General features: G+C 40.7%; 1 protein-coding gene across 1 annotated transcript in view; it reads right to left on the reverse strand.

The window, feature by feature from the left end:
- UNC5C (unc-5 netrin receptor C) overlaps positions 1-17,733 on the reverse strand; it is a 326,895-nt gene that overhangs the window by 65,363 nt on the left and 243,799 nt on the right. Inside the window, exon 4 of the mRNA XM_067557393.1 lies at positions 13,728-13,831. Within this exon, the coding sequence (XP_067413494.1) occupies positions 13,728-13,831 (104 nt within the window). The remainder of the gene's footprint in view (positions 1-13,727; positions 13,832-17,733) is intronic.

A 17,733-nucleotide genomic window follows, 5' to 3' on the forward strand; every position in this document is an offset into this window, starting at 1 on the left:
CTGGCTGAACATTCAGTGGCTTGTATTCATTTGACCTTAGCATGCTCTAGAGGAAGGGACGGGGGCCCTGGATGGATCAAAGCAGCGCTTTCACATCACTAGATCATTTCAGCTTGTGCCCAGGATTTAATTAAAGGAAGAAAAACAAAAACAAAAATCAACCCACTGCAACTAAAAGGTGCTAACTGCCAAGACAGGCCTGACTTGTACTGACAGACCCCTACCTTTCCAAAGATATTTGAACAACTCCATATGATAGCCATACAGACCACTGTGACCAGTGGCATGAGTTGCTAAGGCCCCTCCTAGGTTTAATCACATAAGGCTCAATTCATTCCTGACCAAAGCTGGTCAAATACTGCAAAACAGAGTGTTTGTGAATAGGTTTGAATTCTGATTGGCTATTCAGCTTGACCCACCTTCATTCTCTTTTCTATTCCATGTATGCAAATATTAGCACAAGCAGGTTTTTGGCCTAATGAATGTTAGGAGCATCTTTGGTTTCTTTGTGTGGATACCCAGATTGATGTGAAAGCACATATTCATATGCGAATAATAGTATTTGCTATTCATCAATTGTTACTCTTTATTTTTAAAAGCTTCCGCCAACCAGTCATAGAGCAAGCACAATACCATGTAATTTAGGTGGCCAATCACCACAAACAGCAGATGGTCAAAGTGGTCAAGCGGACCAGTCCTGAACAATCTGTAGGCTAATTTCATTCATGTAAACTGTCTAACATTCACTAGGAGCAAATATACCTGTATAAATATCAAACAGAAAAGAGGGATAAGTTCATTAGCTAATTTATTTCCAGCAAATGATTTGGCCAACTGTTCTATCAAGGTTTAATTCGTGGAACCAAGGCTGGAGCCAAGACTGAATAGAGTGAGGCTCCTAGGAACAAAAACCAGGGGATCACACAAAAGACAAAGTGGGATGGGGTGTGACTAGTGGGTCCAAAGGGAATCCTGATTAAGCTCATCTCCTCTATCAGTAGGCCTCTTCTGGAATCTCAGCCAGAAATAAAATCTTGATGAACCTTTTGGGGAGGACAGGAGTCTCCACCCTCTTTCCAGGTTATGTTCCCCGTGGTGCAGGAGGATGGAAAAACCTTTGGAATGTGATACAACGAAAAGCAACAAACTTCTTTTTAGTTGGAAAAATATATGTAGAGTTTAACATGAACTAAAACTCTCATTATTCCATGACGGTGTGATCGGAGGGGCAGACCAAACTGCCTTCCCGTGGATATTCCACACCATCAAAAAACAACAAAATTATCAAAAGTTAGGGATTCCCAATCCAACTGCAAGGAGGGTGGTTTGAATGTTTTTGGCTGCCTTCTATTTATTTTTTCCAAAGGAAGACCCAGTAATGTATACAAAGACCCTGTCCTGCAGGGGCTTGATTGAAAGTGCCAATCTTCCCCAGCTCATTGCTGTAGTGTTTTTATAGTTTTACATGTATATTTTGTAGTTTAATAATTTTGGTGGAGCAAAAAGTGCTGCAGAAATGGAAAAGTGTTTGTGTGTGTGCATGTGCGCGCGTGTATAAAAGAGAGAGAGAGGTACAACATTTTGGAAACCATTCTGTCACAACAGCATTCATGTTTTATTTTCCATGGAAGATCTAAGCTTTTTGTCAGTAATCTGCATTTCCTTGGTAAGAAGCCTAAAATCGTTTCCTCCCCACCCCCATTTCTTCCTTGAGTAGTGTTGAGCCAAATTGAGTCCTAATAGGAATCAGATATAATCAAGAAGGACAGCTTCCCATTCAGTCAGTGGCAATGTTTGATCCCTGCATCACCCACAGATCAAGAACGCATGCTTCTAGACTGAGAAACAAACCCAAAGCTCACTTCTCCACATTATTCATTTTAGGCATCAACTTAACCTCTGTATCCCACACAGACAAGTGTGCTCTTTCTGCTTTTTAAATATTTATTTCTGTGATACAAATACAAGATTGCAAAACTGAAATTCTACAAAATGTTACTTACGTTAAGGAAATGAATTTTAATCCTATTGCTCCTCTTTCTGTGATCTGCATACTAAGGGCTGGATTCTACTCTGACTGAAGTCAGTGGCAAAATTCCTATTGATTTCTGTGGGAACAGTACTGGGCCTAAATTATGGCCTGGATTCATTACAGAATAGTTTTGGTTTTAATGTGCAGATAAATACACCTGGTCATGAAAGCATCCCTCCCCCAATATCAAAACATTAGTTAAATTACATAAATAAGCTTAGGGGATTCTTACAGCTATCCACAAAATGGTACATATTTTTATTCAGTCTGAACCTGTGACGAGACAATTCTGATTTGACTAAATCAGAGCAGTCAAAGATAAATCCCCTTTCATCGCTGCAAAATATCATATGAGAATAGAACTGCCATACCAGAACAAACCAAAGGTCTCTCTGTCTAGTTCTGTATACTGCCTCTGGCTCTTCCCCAAATTCTTCAAAGAAAAGAACCCTCTTCACAAAATGCCCCGGCAAAGTTTGTTCCCGGTATAATGTTTAATGTACAAAGTTGGAGGAATTTCTTAGTCTGTTACCCTTAGTTAAAGTTTGAAAAATATATTTTACCGAACCCCCCAGCTGTCATGTCCCTGCTCCAGCATCACTGCTGATTAACAACTTGTATCTAAACACAGTGATCTTTCTAATCTTCCTGGTCACCCTGCCTGACTCATTATGGGATGCTACAAATCCACTGTTTGTGACATCACAATTACATCAGCGGGAGTGACGTATCATGTCACCAACACTGGATTATTATTGTCAAGAAAGGAAATAGTCAGAGGATGTCTGGTTAGACAGGAGATATAAGGTACATTTATCCAACCATTTTAGAAATCAGCAACAAGTACTGTGAAAAACAAAAAGCATGTTTCCAATAATAATTAGTACATCTTGTATTTTCTTGTTTAACACCTTGTACAAATGTTAGCTAATTAAAAACATAATATAACATTTAAATAAGGTTTTGGTTACCACACATTTGTAGTTACTAATGGCCTAATTTTTCCAGAGTTGCTGAGCAGCTGCAACTGCCACTGATTTCCGTGCTCAGCACCTCTGGAAATCAGGGCTTTGTGTTTGTGTCTGTGTTATCATCAGAGGTAAACAGAATTGATGAGAGGATATCTTGTTTTCTCATGTAAGCAGTAATCAAGCAACTGTCAAATATTTAAGGTAAGAGAATAGAGCAGAGTTGAGAGTATAATTTACTGGTGACAGCAATTATTCATACTGTTATTATACAAGTTGTATCGATTATTTGATTTTTAAATCATGTCATCCCATCCATCTTTCCTGAAGGAGTTAGGTTGTTAAACTAATACATGGAGAAAGTCATTCGATTTCTCTAATTTTATTCTGGTAAACCACATTTCTAAATTGAGTATTTGTTTTGCAGCTCTGCTGATGAAGTAAATTTACTAGCTGTAGTCACAAGGACTCTAAATAGGTTCCTGGCTTTTAAAATTGCAGTAAATTAGAACATGTCCCTAGCACTTTTAATAATCAACATTTGAATATTTTTATATATAAATAAAATTAAGCTATTAATAACAAAATATTTGTGATAACCAAAACCTCATATAAAAGTAGAATACACATATGCACACACTGTTTGTATATCTCTGAAATAAATAAATCAATCAGTCAATCTATATATCACTGAAATAACTTTGACATCAATTTTCTGTAATCAAACCAGACATTTTTCAATTTGGGACATAACTATCATGAACAATACAAGTTTTCCTAAGTGGAGATAATACCAATGGGAAATTTTAATGATCTATAACTTGATATTCTTGCACACCAGATTTACAAAGCAAAGTAGACGTGAAATCCACAACAACTCACTTTCAGTTTGTAAGCTCTTTGAGCCTGGTACTGTCATTTACTATATGTTTGTACAATGTGTAGCACAACAAGACCCTGGCCTGTTTGAGGCCTCTCGGTGCTAAAGTAATATAAAATGTTAGATAACAATAAGAACTACTGAAAGCAGTGCTATGGGACAGAGAACACATAAAGGTTTCCTGACTTTGGCCAGAGCTCTTTATGTTCTTTGGAATTAATTTTCAGACCAGTGATCCACATGGCTCCCACCATCTATTTTATCTGTTTGTATTGTGTTTCTTGGAAGCCTGTCATGACCCCGTGCTGTCACAGTGACTGGCTGAGGAAATACCCAATCCGAAGGTGGCAGTAATTTAAAGCAATGCACCTTATTCTTTTTCATTCTGCTCCCTGGTGAGAGACAGACACGTTGTCTCTAATTATTCACTGAATGGTATCGGGAGATACATTAACATAATTGGCACATTTGTTCTAATTAACAGAGGGAATCTGCCACATGCCACCCAACATGATATGTGAGACCATCAGCAAGAAAAACCCACAATAATCACAATGGATAATCTTGGTGCCCTAATCAGGTGCTGCCTTAGGATGTTTTGAGCAGTGGACTAAAATAACGCAACAAACAAAGAAATGAGAGCATACAAAGTAATGCAAGATTTAGTGCAGACTACAAGAAGAGAGAGTACATTAATCAAATAAGTGATTACATAAATGGGAAAAGCTATTACAGAAGCCAGTTACTGATACAAACTCAGCCAAGCCAAGCCACTAACTAGCATTATCTAGAGGCCGAAACCCCTTGGCAAGCTTTTCTGACTAGTTTAGAAACTGCTAGAGGGAGGAGCATAATCACAGAAGATAAGAGATGGAAAAGGCACTTATGGTCATCTAGATCCTCTGTCCTTTGCCAATGTAGGATTTTTCCGTACAATTCTCTCTTGTAATTGTGGCAGCTGAAACAGCATTTTATTTTATTTTATTTCAAATCTGTACTGATCCTGCAAGGTGGAGTACCCACAAATGTCACTAAAGACAATAGCCAGATCTTGAAGTCATTATTCAGTTCTTACTTAGGCAAAACAATTATTGATTTCCATGAACAAAACTCAAGGACTGCAATATTTGGCCTGCTGACTTCAATGAGAGATTTGGTTGACTGAAAACTGAGTCAGAACCATAGGATTTGGCACCATCGGATTGCTGGCTGCTCAGTACCTAACAGGAACTACTGAACATTTTCCAACCTATTGCCTTAATTGTACAATTTCATGCTAGTAGTTGGGCTCACTTCTTATTGCAATCTTATAGTAAAGTTATATTGATTTACTGAACGGTATCCCTACTAAATTTGCATTTCTTCCAACACTTAGATTTTATTCACATCTCTGTGCACATTTACCAGATGGCTCCTTTGGTCTGCAAAAGTAGGGTATGGATGAGTTACTACAACAGTCAGACCACAGAGAGACTTAGCTTATACCATACAGATAATAATCACAAGTGTATGTCTGCTGGTTCAAATAAAAATTATATACATTGGTGAAATAAACTACCAGTCTGTACAGAGCATAAGCTATCCAAATGAGAAACCAGACCCTCAAAGATTTCTGAGGGGTTATTGAGCTGACAGCTATTCTAGTAGCTTGGGAGTTGAATGCCTCTTTGAAGACTACAGTTATTTGATTTTTGGATTTGATTTCAAATGCACTCTTTCATCCTATCAACTGCCCACTAAATAGGATGCTGTATTCTTTGCATGCTAGTGACAGGAAATGGATTTCTACACTTTTTTTAAAAAAAGTGGTCTCCAAAGAGGCTGAAATTACAGCTATGAGCAACTGCAAAACACATACTGTGAATAAGACAGCAAGCGCAAATCACAGTAACATTTTACTCACTTGTTGTTACTTTTGCTTCTACTGCCAAAAAGGGGATTTGTTTTCCTGCTGTGGAAACACTTCCTTAATTGCACATATGTCCAGCTCACTGCTTGAGTACTACAATCTATACAGAGTGTGCTGTGGAAGCGATATAAATTCGAGTTGTTTCTGAGAATGTTACAACTTCGCTTTAAGCACAACATGGAGGTGAACTTTTATTTAAAAAAACCCTCACAGCTGAAGATGGACTAGATGGCTCAGGTAATGGGATATGGAAAACTTCATGGTTAGGTTTATGGACAGTTCATGATTGTGTGGTGGCTGCTAGGGGGCAGTGCATTGTAAAACTAATTGGTTTTCATTCCAGTTCCTAGTGGAGAAGAGTGTCCACAACTAATATTAGACACTGGTGCTGGCACTTTAAGGAGAAAGGCTCATCGTGAAACAGGCATGGAGACTGAACTACACACAGCCAACAGAAGGTGTCTTTCTGGAAGTGACTTTCGGTAGATTGTCAAGGTAGTGTGGATAAGTCTGCTCCGCTCTGGTCCATACCATTGCTAGATGGAGGCCTTCATTCTCCAGAGCTCTGAGTGAGATGTCTTTCACCATCACTAAATTCAATGGGAAAGAAAAATCCTGGCGGTGCATGGCACTTGTTCCCTCTCCTTCCACTGTGTTATGATCACCCTAGTGACTACAGTTATATTGGCTCCTCCTCCTTGTTTTCTGCTGTTTTTAAAGACACCCACAGTTATTTGGTTTTTTAAGAGCAAAAAAAAAAAGGCTGGACAGCTCTAATAGCTGGAAAGAAAGGGAGAGGATCCATGGACCTGTTTGGTAACCTGTGTTAGACAGGAAGTACCAGCACTCACCACACCCAGTTTGAGCACTAAACCTAGAGAACATACTGCCCCAGGAAGTCAAATACCGTGGCTAGATAACTCTGTGAATGCTCCTAAAAGTTCCAGTTGTGCAAGCTATATTAACGGTAACCAACTCATATACTTCAGAGATGGAGAGAACTATGTCCTGCAGGGATAAGGTTCTGGTCACTGTGCCAAAAGCGGAAACTGATGGACTAATGGAACGGGGGAGCAGGGCAATTTGTCTCTAGGGCATGGGACCAGTCCCTGCAATGAAGAGCAGTTTGAGGCATGTTTGCCTCACTAGTACATCTGGAAACATTGCTAATAGCTGTTGTGTTTACATTCTCATAAAAATATACAAAAAAACCTGCTGTTATTAACTGGAGGCTATGAAGGAAAGTGGTGTCAGCTGTACTGTGAGTCCCAGAGCCATACGGAGCAGCACAGAGCAGGGTAATGAGATAAGAATGCATGGTGGTGTGCACTTCACTGCTTCTTTAGAAAAGAGGCACATCACAGTATTCACACAGAGGGTAGGTCTACACTGCAGCTGTGAGCCCCTCAGCCTGAGTAGACATACTTATGCTAGAAGGGCACCAGCTACCACACTAAAAATAGCAGGGAGGATGTCCCATTTTAGGGTCTTAAGCCTAGGGGGTCAGATGGTCTTGACAGCCAGAGCCACATGTCCGTACTCCTAATTTTAGCAAACTAGTTTAATCTCCATTGGTATGAGTCTACCTACTTAGTCTGGGAAGCTTGCTCCCACTTGCATGTAGACACACCCAGAGGCCTCACTGTTTCTCCAGACCAGCAGACCATGCCCTACTGTAGCTGTGGAGCACTCACTAGATTATAACATTTTTTTAAAACTAGGGACAAATTCTTCCCACACATACACCTATGCATCCCCACTGGCTGCCAGCAGAGTTGCACTGGTGTAAATATGGGAATTCGCCTCTGGAGTGAATTCTTGCCTTGCTACTGCACTGCTGGACAAGGAGAGAGGCTGTCTATGCCCTTATCACACATTTGAACAATTGAAAGTAGGAAGTAAGGAATCTGCAAATAGTCTGTGTTGGCATTTGGTAGTGAAAGAAAGAGGGAGAGATGTGCCTCCTTACATGCCGCAGATCAACACGGCCCCTTCCAGCCTCCCTCCTATTGATACCTGACCAACAGGTAACTCCGGCATATATCCCAAGGGCCCACAAATGACAATGCCATTTTCCCAGCTGATCCATATTCATGGCCATCAACTCCTCTGTTCTCCACTCTACAAGCTCACTTTCCTGCAGGGAATATAAAACACTGCTTGGATGACAATGAACTTGCCTGGAAATGCATGCACATGAAGTTCCAATTAAGGAATAACTGCAGCAAAACATAAGCCCCCATCATAAAACAAAGCAAACAGCAGTCATACTAATAATCAATTAGATGGAGCAGCCACCTGATACTGCCTATTTGGAGCAGTCCCTAGTTGCTACCAGCTTTTTGCCCAGGCAAAACCAGCTAAATAAAGTCTATGCCACACTTATCTTGACTTGGCAAAACAGCTCCTCCATTTGCCATTTGACATCTTGATGCGTTTTTTCCTCCCCTTCCTAATTCAAGATGCAAATATGGTTAAATATAATACCAGTTTTTAAATTTAGCTGGGTCACCAAGTTTGTACACTGTGCCCAATTATAATTAGAAAAGCAATTATCTCCTTGTTGGAGGTGCAGCAAATCACACATTTCAATGCAAAACTTCATTTAGCTGCTTATGGCATATTAACTAATCTTACATCTCACTGATGTTTTGATCTATAACCTATTGCAAGGAGCTAATTTGATGGGGCTGCATGTCTCCAAGTACATTTCTCACTCACAGTATGATACTGACTGGTGTCTTTCAAAGAACCAATGAAATGAGCAAAGAGATTAATTGCTAATAATTCTGCTGCGTGACCTTGGGAGAATCCCAGTGTGTGCTCCTATCAAGAATGTGCTCCTTTTTTGGCTTTTCAGAGATGCCTGTGTGGTGCTGTATAAAAATGACTGGTTACACTAATACAGTCATCATTGTTACAAAGTTGCAATAAATCTTGTACAAAGCATGCCATGTAAGGTATCAATGGAAAAGTTACTACCTGTTCAGTGTGCTAATCCTGTTTATATGCATGTATCATCTTTATATCTGAAGTTATGAATATTGGCTATGTTCTTTTATCTTAAACATGTGTTGTATTCCTGGGTGACACCCTCAAATAGATTTACATCAGGGCTAAACAGCTAGGTGTTGATGGCCCATTAAAGACACTCAGCTCACAATGGGCCATTGAAGAAATTCATCTGGCCAATAAGCATTTCCTGTACATGCCTCAGAAAGAATATGGGCATTGGCTGCCCTGTGAATCAGCAAAGCACGTAAGGACAAGTGATAAGGACATGTGACCCTGGACTCCATCTTGGGTCAGTAATTTTCCAGGCACCTAGGCTGTGGGCTCTCTTTGGGACAGTAAATTTCCATACCCATGGTAAAGGATATAAAAGACACCTGAGATATCCATTTTGCCTCTTTCCTGCTCTAATTCTCTGGACTGTAGATTTACAGCTACAAAGGAGCATCTTGAATTATGGACTCAGGACCTTCTAATCTTTTGCAAGTTACCAGAGAGACTTTTGCAAGCCAACAATCTATTGCATCACTGCTACAAACCTGATATAAGGACTTTGGAATCATTTGTATGTATATGATTTATTAATTAACCATTTAAAAATATTTTTTTATTAACAAATCTTTAGTTAGTTTACTAAGAACTGGCTGACAGTGTGATATTTGAGATACATATTGAGCTGAAAATAAGTGTCTGATCCTTTGGGATTAGTAAGAACCTCACATATGGTGAATTAGGTTTTCAGTAACCCCTCACCATATTAGATTTGTTTGGATGGGAGCCAGAGGCTGGAATGCCTAAAGGGGACTGTGTTTGGCTTCTGGTTAACCACTGTGGTACTGCAGAAGTTCTTTTGTTACTGGCTTGGTCAATCTAATTATAGAATAAACCACCAGTTTTGGGGACTGTCTGCCCTATTTCTTGCAGTCTGCCTTGATTGTGGCATTCTCAGTGTGGTTCCCAGGCACCTGGTAACAGCCTGAAAGAGTCCACATGCCAAAGATAGGTGGAATTAATGCTGAGGCTTCTGATGGAACCCAGAGGACTGGGACTGTCTGATCTTCAGAAGTGCTATGCACTTGCAGATCTCATTGACTCTCACTGGAGTTCACCGTTCCCAGCATCTCTGAAAATCAGGCCCCTAAATGCCTAGTGATGTTTAAATGAAACCCTCAAAAGGCCTGGAATTTGTTTTTTGTTTAAATAAGCATCCAACAGTTCAAATGCTGCGTATCGGATCATCTTTCATCTTGGTATAACCCAGTGTCTCAACTGAGGAAGAGCACGATATAATGTGGCACAAATATAGAGCAATGGACCTTGCATCTTCTTTTCTCATTTCTCTCCAAGATGACTTCAATGGAGTCTTGGCCCCTTTAGTTATGTGCAGAAATCTCATAAGAATATCACTTACAGTATTTTAGCATTTCCACTGCTTGTCTGAGGCATAGACAGGAAATAATCAACTCTTAGCCAGATATTTCAGAACTCTAGGAAGGTTTGGTGTGAGTTTGGTTCTAAAATTTGATGTTCTCCATCTAAACTAGTTGCCCATCCTTACCGAAGCCTTAATGCAGACAGTTAAGCAATGCTTTGGAAATCTAGGAAGAGCCAAAGCTGTTATTTTTTTGTTATTTTTGCCATATCACTGCTCATTTCCCCTACTGCGTCAGCTCTCTTTCTGCAACCTGCCAGAGTGCAGCTGGCACTAATGCTGTTCTTAGTTGGTGGCCAGGATATACAGCCACAGAGAAGTTGATTTGATTTCCATAGTGACTGAACAAATAATCTGTTACCTTTCTCGGTCCCAATTGAGCAAGCAGGATGAATTTTGGATTGACCTCAGACCTTCAGAGCATTGTGTTGTAACACACACTCTTGTATTTGAATCCTGGGCTCTATAAGTTTCTATAGTTTCAGTCTATTGTAATACGCATGATGCCTTAGAGGAGCTGGTACTGCTTTCAAAGGTTTGCTCCCCCATCTCTGTCTTAGTCTTTCTTCCTCCCTGGGGGTAAGCAGGGTTGTGGGGGCAGGTGGAGGGGGGAATAAAAACTGTGACATGGCTCAACCTACTAAACCATGGCTCAGCCTACTAAAAACAAAAGGATCCTGCCATTGATCCACATAGGGGCTTGATGTGGTTAACTGCCATTAACCATGCTAGGAGTTTCATGTCTAAATCCTCTTTGCATTGACAGCGATCTATTCTCTATCCTTCTAACGGTGGGTTGTTGCCAGCACTTCATAGTACAAGTTAAAACAAAGGAAAAAAGCAAGAACAAAAGTGAAAAACTCAATAACAGGGTTATATAGTGATTTCAATGTGAATTATGTTTCTTGCAAAATAGTATCATAGGATTCTTTTTTTTTTTTTTTTAAACTATCTACCATTTTGAAAGCTGGTAAATTGCAAGAAAATTTGGGACACCAATTGGTCTGTTTGGGATAGCATGGTAATCTGTCTTTAGGGCACAGAAACAGTACTTGTAATGAGGAATAATTTGAGGTACTCTTGTCTGCCTCCCCGTATCTGGAAATATTGCTAATAGCTGTTGTGTTTACATTACCCAGCCAGACTTAGGATGTCAGGAATCAAAACATTCTTTCTATAATGTGAGAGCCTAAGAGCTGATTGTCTGCCTTCCTGGAGTCCCTTCTTATTCGATTAACTATATCATCATATCAGAAAGTTCTCCGAACAAATAAATGAAGTCTTAAACAAAGAACACATTCATCTCTAAATTAAAATAATCATGTAATCCTTCAACCCACAACGTTACCTTTCATCTTTTCATTTTTTAATTTATCATACCAGCTTTAGCAAGTGCCAGTAATAAAGTGTCACATTAAGGTATCCATATTCATTAGTGTTTAGGTCTTTGTTCTTTTAATAGTGTTGAAAGGAGTCTACAAAGAAGCTGCATTAGGCTGCTCTCCAATCTGGGTGTTTCATCTCCCTCCTGACTTCAAAAGTCAGGGGAAAAACATTAAGAATAGTTCTTTTGAATGTCAGACGGGGTATGACTCCTGAGCCTGCCAAGAGTTAATTGGTGTCTGCCCCGGCCATGGTACAAATAAGATTCACAGCCAATTAGTTTGCAGCCATGAATCTTTAGTCCTTAACAAAGTGAACTAGTATGTTAGAGAATATGAAAAAGTGCAATTATTCTCTGAGAATCTTTTCAGAGATCATTTTCTTGGGATATGCTGTACTATGAAGTATACATGGCAACCAGGGCATATTAGCCTTTAAAGCAGTTCAGTGGAAGGAAGCTACATTTAACCTGATTTAAGAAAAAGAACAATTAAAGAAGTGAATGCTTCTTCCATAATGGTTGGGACAGAGATGAATGCTCCCTTTCTACTTATTGTGCTCAATCATGCTGTTTGTCTCTCCTCCACCTGATCAGGGCTTTCTGGGGTTACTTTTTTTTGGGGGTGAGGGGTGTTGTTTTTGACAGAAGAGATGAATTAGCTGTTAAGTCCTGAGAGGTTCAGAGTTGTATGTAACACTGCACACATACTAACTGCCTGCCACTCATGAGCAAGCTCAGCTCCCAGTGAAGGTAATGTAGTCCCCAGTACCAGACAGCATCTGCAACTTGACATGCTCTGTTATAAACACACTTGTCAAGGCACAATGGTAGGTTGGTAGGATGCTAAAAGGCAACAAAAGTTGATAAGTTCTTGAGGAAAGTCAACTGATTAATATCACGGCTGTCAGAGAGCTCGCTCACTAGACTCAATCACTTCTTTGAGCTTTGGGGTTCTTAAAGAGGAAAGAAAACAGCCTATTGAAACGCATGTGAGAGAGGAATCCACTATGTTAATCATTCCTTCTGTTGTTTGTGGACACTTCTTTGCAATTCAGATTAGATCCAAGCTCTAGTTTGATAGGGATATAACATGTTAAGCATGATCTCCTGAGAAATCAGTCAACAACAGTGAATGACAACCACTTTGCTACTTAACCATGACAAACTAACTTATCCTAATGCAAATTGGCATTAGTTTCTTCCGAGTATGAACGAGGAGAATTCTGATGAGGGCATTATCATTAACAGTACATTTTTCTACTAATCAGCAGAGCTGAATTTAGAATTTCAGAGGTCCCCCAGCGATTCTGAGACCCCCCTCCTGTGAGGAATGAGTTCAAAGCCCTGTTCAACCAGCACTTCCACCATGCCAAGGTGAGCAACTTGTTCCGAGGAGACCATCAATGCCAGTGGGCACAGGTTTTGCTAAATGGAAGGGTTACACTCCTGCAAATAAGATAACAGAGGACCCTCCCCTGTGTTTTTAATTGCTGTTAGATAAAAGAGATAAGCCACTTTTAGAAGATGGATTATTTCTCCTCTTGCCCCCACCACTACCACCTTGTTTCAGTTTTAAGAAGTTCCTTATCAGATCACAGCATGGACCCTTGTAGTGTGCTATGTGGTCTGTGTGTGTGATTGTGTACACAAACGTGTGAGGAAAATTAAATACTGCAAATTAAAAATAAATGTTTTAGTAACACATGAAAGCCAGTTGCCTCAAGGACAGCAACTGCTTTCACTTTAAACAAAGAAACGGAAAGGAAAAGAAAGGAAGAAAGAGAGAGACAGAACAGTGTTGCATTTATAAATCCCACCAGGTATTTGTCCTACAGATGCCAGATATAACACTGCTGTGTTCTGATTTTATGAAAGAGAACAAAAAATAAAACTGAACTGCCTCTGGCTCTGCCCAGTGGGGCATCCTAATTGACTCCAGAGTCATTAATCAGCTCCCAATCAATCTATTCTACAAGCAGCAGGCAGTTAGGTCTCCATTACCACCCATTCATCATCCATACCCTAATTCACTGCACCATTAGCCACACATTAGGCCTCAGTTAGGACAACTAAGTGGCAATTGCTAGTGCAGGAAGCTGTTGTCACTCACCTCAGCTACTGGGATGCCTTCAGGTGGACGGCACTGGAGCAGGACTTCCTGTTCCAAAGACACTTCTTTCCCCAGGGGCTCCTGTTCAAAAGTCTTCCGGAGATCTAGTAAAAACCAAAACCAGGTTGTGAGGTCATTAATACGTCTTACAATGATTTACAGATGACTGGAGTAGAGCAAAATATGTTAGGGTCTTTCCAAGTAACAGGAAGATACCATCCCTTCCCTGAAGAGACCATAGCCTAAAAAGACTGGAACGAATTTTCACTTCATTTTATCATGTTTGAGAACTTACAAGGGAAAAGATTTCTTAGCAATTTTATTATTATGTTTTATTTGTACTGCTGTAGGCCTAGGAGCTCCAGTCACAGCCCTATTGCGCTAAGTACTGTACAAACAGAACAAAAAGATGGTCCCTGCTTCAAAGAGTTTACAATCAATATTTGGAACTGGATTGTTTTTCACTCCTGTGCAGCTTCATCTGAAAGAGCGAGAGAGAGAGAAAACACAAGTTTCTTCTTCCTCCCTTCCCCCCCAAATCAATCAATCAATCAATCAATCAAACACAATGGAGTCCCTGCACTCAGGGAACACAAAGACTCTGTAGGACTAAGGCCTTATCTATAGTAAGGGCTGGTATACACTAAAAATGTAGTTCAACCTAGCTATGGTATTCAGGGGTGGGAAAAATCCACACCCCATAGCACTGTAGCTATGCCGACCTAACCCCCGGTGTTGATGCAGCGAGGTTGGCGGAAGAATGCTCCCATTGACCTAGCTACCATCACTCAGGGAGGGGGCATTCCTACAGCGATGAAAAAATCCCTTTCCTTGCTGTAGGCTGCATCTATACTATGGAGTTATGCTGGCATTACTATGGCACCATAGCTATGCCGCTATAGTCTCTGTGGCATAGACATGGCCTAGGAAAGTGTGCCTGTTTAACTAACTGGATTTAAAAAAACCAATCTAGTTAAACCACTGCAAAGCTGTAATTTAGTTGTACTTAAACCAGTTTAGCCCTTGGTTATATTGATTTAGTTTTCGTTGGTAACATACTTGGTAACATTTTAAACCCATTTAGTTAAATTGGTACATTTTCCTAGTATAGACAAGGCCTAACATCGCTGTCCTGCCTCTGCACAGGGGGCTGAGAGGAAAGAAAAAGGGCCATGGCTCTGCTCCCTCTCTATCCAGCGCAGGGGGGAATGGGCGATGAACCCCTTTGACAGGCAGGGTGGCCAGCACCAGAAAGCACTGTGCCCTCTGAAGCACAGTGTGCTCAGAGCTCCCTGTAGCATATAACTTGCCAGAGCTCCTGCTAACTTGGTGTGCATCCATGCCACACTCAGCGCAGGGCAGTGGCTACAAAGTGTAGTTTAATTAGAAAAGACATTGTGCTATATTACAGCAGCATTACTATAGCGTGTAGTCTTTAGGGTTCTCATAAAACCGTGTTTTCCAGGGGTCTTGAAACTATAGCAGAAAAATGTACCCTGAGCCAGAAGTTGGTTAATAAGCTCAAGAGTGTGGTCTAGTGGTTGGTGCAAGAGGGCTGGTATTAAGGACTTGCAAATTTTATTTCTGGCTGTGCTGAGGACTAGCTATGTGACCGTAGGAAAGTCAGTTCATATCTCTGTTTGCTTCACCTCTCATAGGCCAGGTCTACACTACAGACTATGCCGGTATAACTACGTCACTCAGGGATGTGAAAAATCCACTCCCCTGAGTGATCTATTTATACCGACCAAACCCTCTGTGTGGACAGTGTTATGTCTATGGGAGAGCGTCCAGTTGACATAGCTACTGCCTCTCAGGAGGTTGGATTAACTACGCCAACAGGAGAAGCTCTCCCATTAGTGTAGGAGCATCTTCACTAAAGTGCTACAGCTCCGCTGCCGTAGCGCTGAACATGAAGACAAGCCTTTAGTTTGCTCAGCATAAAAAAAGGATATAACACTAACTACCTCACAGGGGTTTTTGTGAGGTTTAATCCATTCATGTTGGCAAAGAATGTTGAGTCTTTCAGAGCAAAGGTGCTACAGAAGTGCAGTGCATTGTCAGTTTTCCTTTTAGATTTTAAACAAGCAAAAATTAATAACTGCATTTAGCTGAGTAAAATACAAAGATAGAGTTTAATGCACCTATAAAGGCACTCCCAAAGGAGATGCTCTGCCTCTATATAGCAAATATATTTAATATATTCTATTCAATATTTTCATAAATGATTTGGATAATGGCTTAGAGAGCACACTTATAAAGTTTGCTGACAATACCAATCTGGGAGGAATTGCAAGTGCTTTGGAGGACAGAATTAGAATTCAAAATGATCTTGATAAACTGGAGAAATGGTCTGAAATAAATTGGATGCAGTTCAGTAAGGACACATGCAAAGTACTGCACTTAGGAAGGAACAATTAATTGCACAAATACAAAATGGGAAATGACTGTCTACAAAAGAGTACTGCAGAAAAGGATCTGGGGGCTATAGTGGATCACAAACTAAATGAGAGTCAATAATATAATACTATTGCAAAAAACCCAAACATCATTCTGAGATGCATTAGCAGGAGTACTGTAAGCAAAACACAAGAAGTAATTTTTCCACTCTGCTCAGCACTGATAAGGCCACAACAGAAGTACTGTGTCCAGTACTGGGCACCACATCTCAGGAAAGATGTGGATAAACTGGAGAAAGTCCAGATGAGAGCAACAACAATGATTAAAGGTCTAGAAAACATGACCTACAAGGAAAGATTGAAAAAACTGAGTTTCTTTAGTCTGGAGAATAGAAGACCGAGGGGGTACATGATAACAATCTTCAAGTATGTAAAAGGTTGTTATAAAGAGGAGGAAGATAAAAAGTTCTCCTTATCCACTGAGGACAGGACAAGTAGTAATGAGTTTAAATTGAAGGAAAGGAGGTTTAGGTTAGACATTAGGAAAAATTCCCTAAGTGTAAGAGTAGTTAAGCACTTGAACAAATTACCTAAGGAGGTTGTAGAATCTCCATCATTGGAAAATGTTAAGAACAGGTTAGACGAACACCTCTGAAGGATGGTCTAGATAATACTTGGTCCTGTCTCAATGCAGGGGACTGGACTAGATGACCTATCAAGGTCCCTGAGTCCTACATTTCTATGAAACTATGATTCTATATCAAACATGTATATATAAATACATTTTAGGAACTATTAACACGTTTATTGTGCTCTAATATTAAAACTTGACAGAGGTAAAGAGAGATTATGTATTTATTAGGTACATCTACACACTGTGGCGAGGGAGACCTGTTCTGCCCCTCTGTGGGTCCTGTGCCCTTTTCAGCTATGCTGATGGTATGGTTGGGTGGGAGCGGGGAGCCTGGGCCCACCCTCTACCCTGGGCCCTGACCCAGGGGCCCTGTAAGGAGTAGCCTCAAACTGCTTAGTCCGTGAGCTACTACCTTCCCTGGGTCACTTGTCCTTGGCCCCACTGCTCAGGGTCCACTTCCTGGAACCAGGGCAAAGGTTCCCTTCCCCCCCCCCCCCCAATCATGGGTCTCTCTGTCCCTGTGATCCTCCCCTGTTGGAGTGAGGTCCCCACCTCAACTCCATTACTCAGGTGTCTAGGCAGCCAGGTCCTCCTTCAGGCCTCTATGCCTATGGGGCTGGGGTACTTTTTGTGTTGTAGTAGCAACCATAATCGCTCCCCAGCCCAGCCACTCTGCTCCTCCTCTTAACTCCCTTTCAGCTGCCTGACAGGGAGGCTTTTAACTGCTGGGGCAAGCTCCTTAATTGGCCTCAGCTGCCTAATTGACCTAATTGCCCTGGAGTAACTGCATCTGAATCACCCAGGGAACAAGGATTTGTTGATCCTGGGGCTAATATATATACCCTCCACTACACTCCTGTAGCTATCAGGTCTGGCCCTGTCACAACACACACAAACACTATATATATATTATCTATATACATATTCATCATCTCAGTCATACAATGCTTTCTTATTTAAAACAAAGCTTGAA

Source organism: Emydura macquarii, unplaced genomic scaffold, assembly GCF_026122565.2.
Source record: "Emydura macquarii macquarii isolate MOO-44397 ecotype Brisbane River unplaced genomic scaffold, CSIRO-AGI_Emac_v2 contig_1790, whole genome shotgun sequence".
Lineage (NCBI taxonomy): Eukaryota > Metazoa > Chordata > Testudines > Chelidae > Emydura > Emydura macquarii.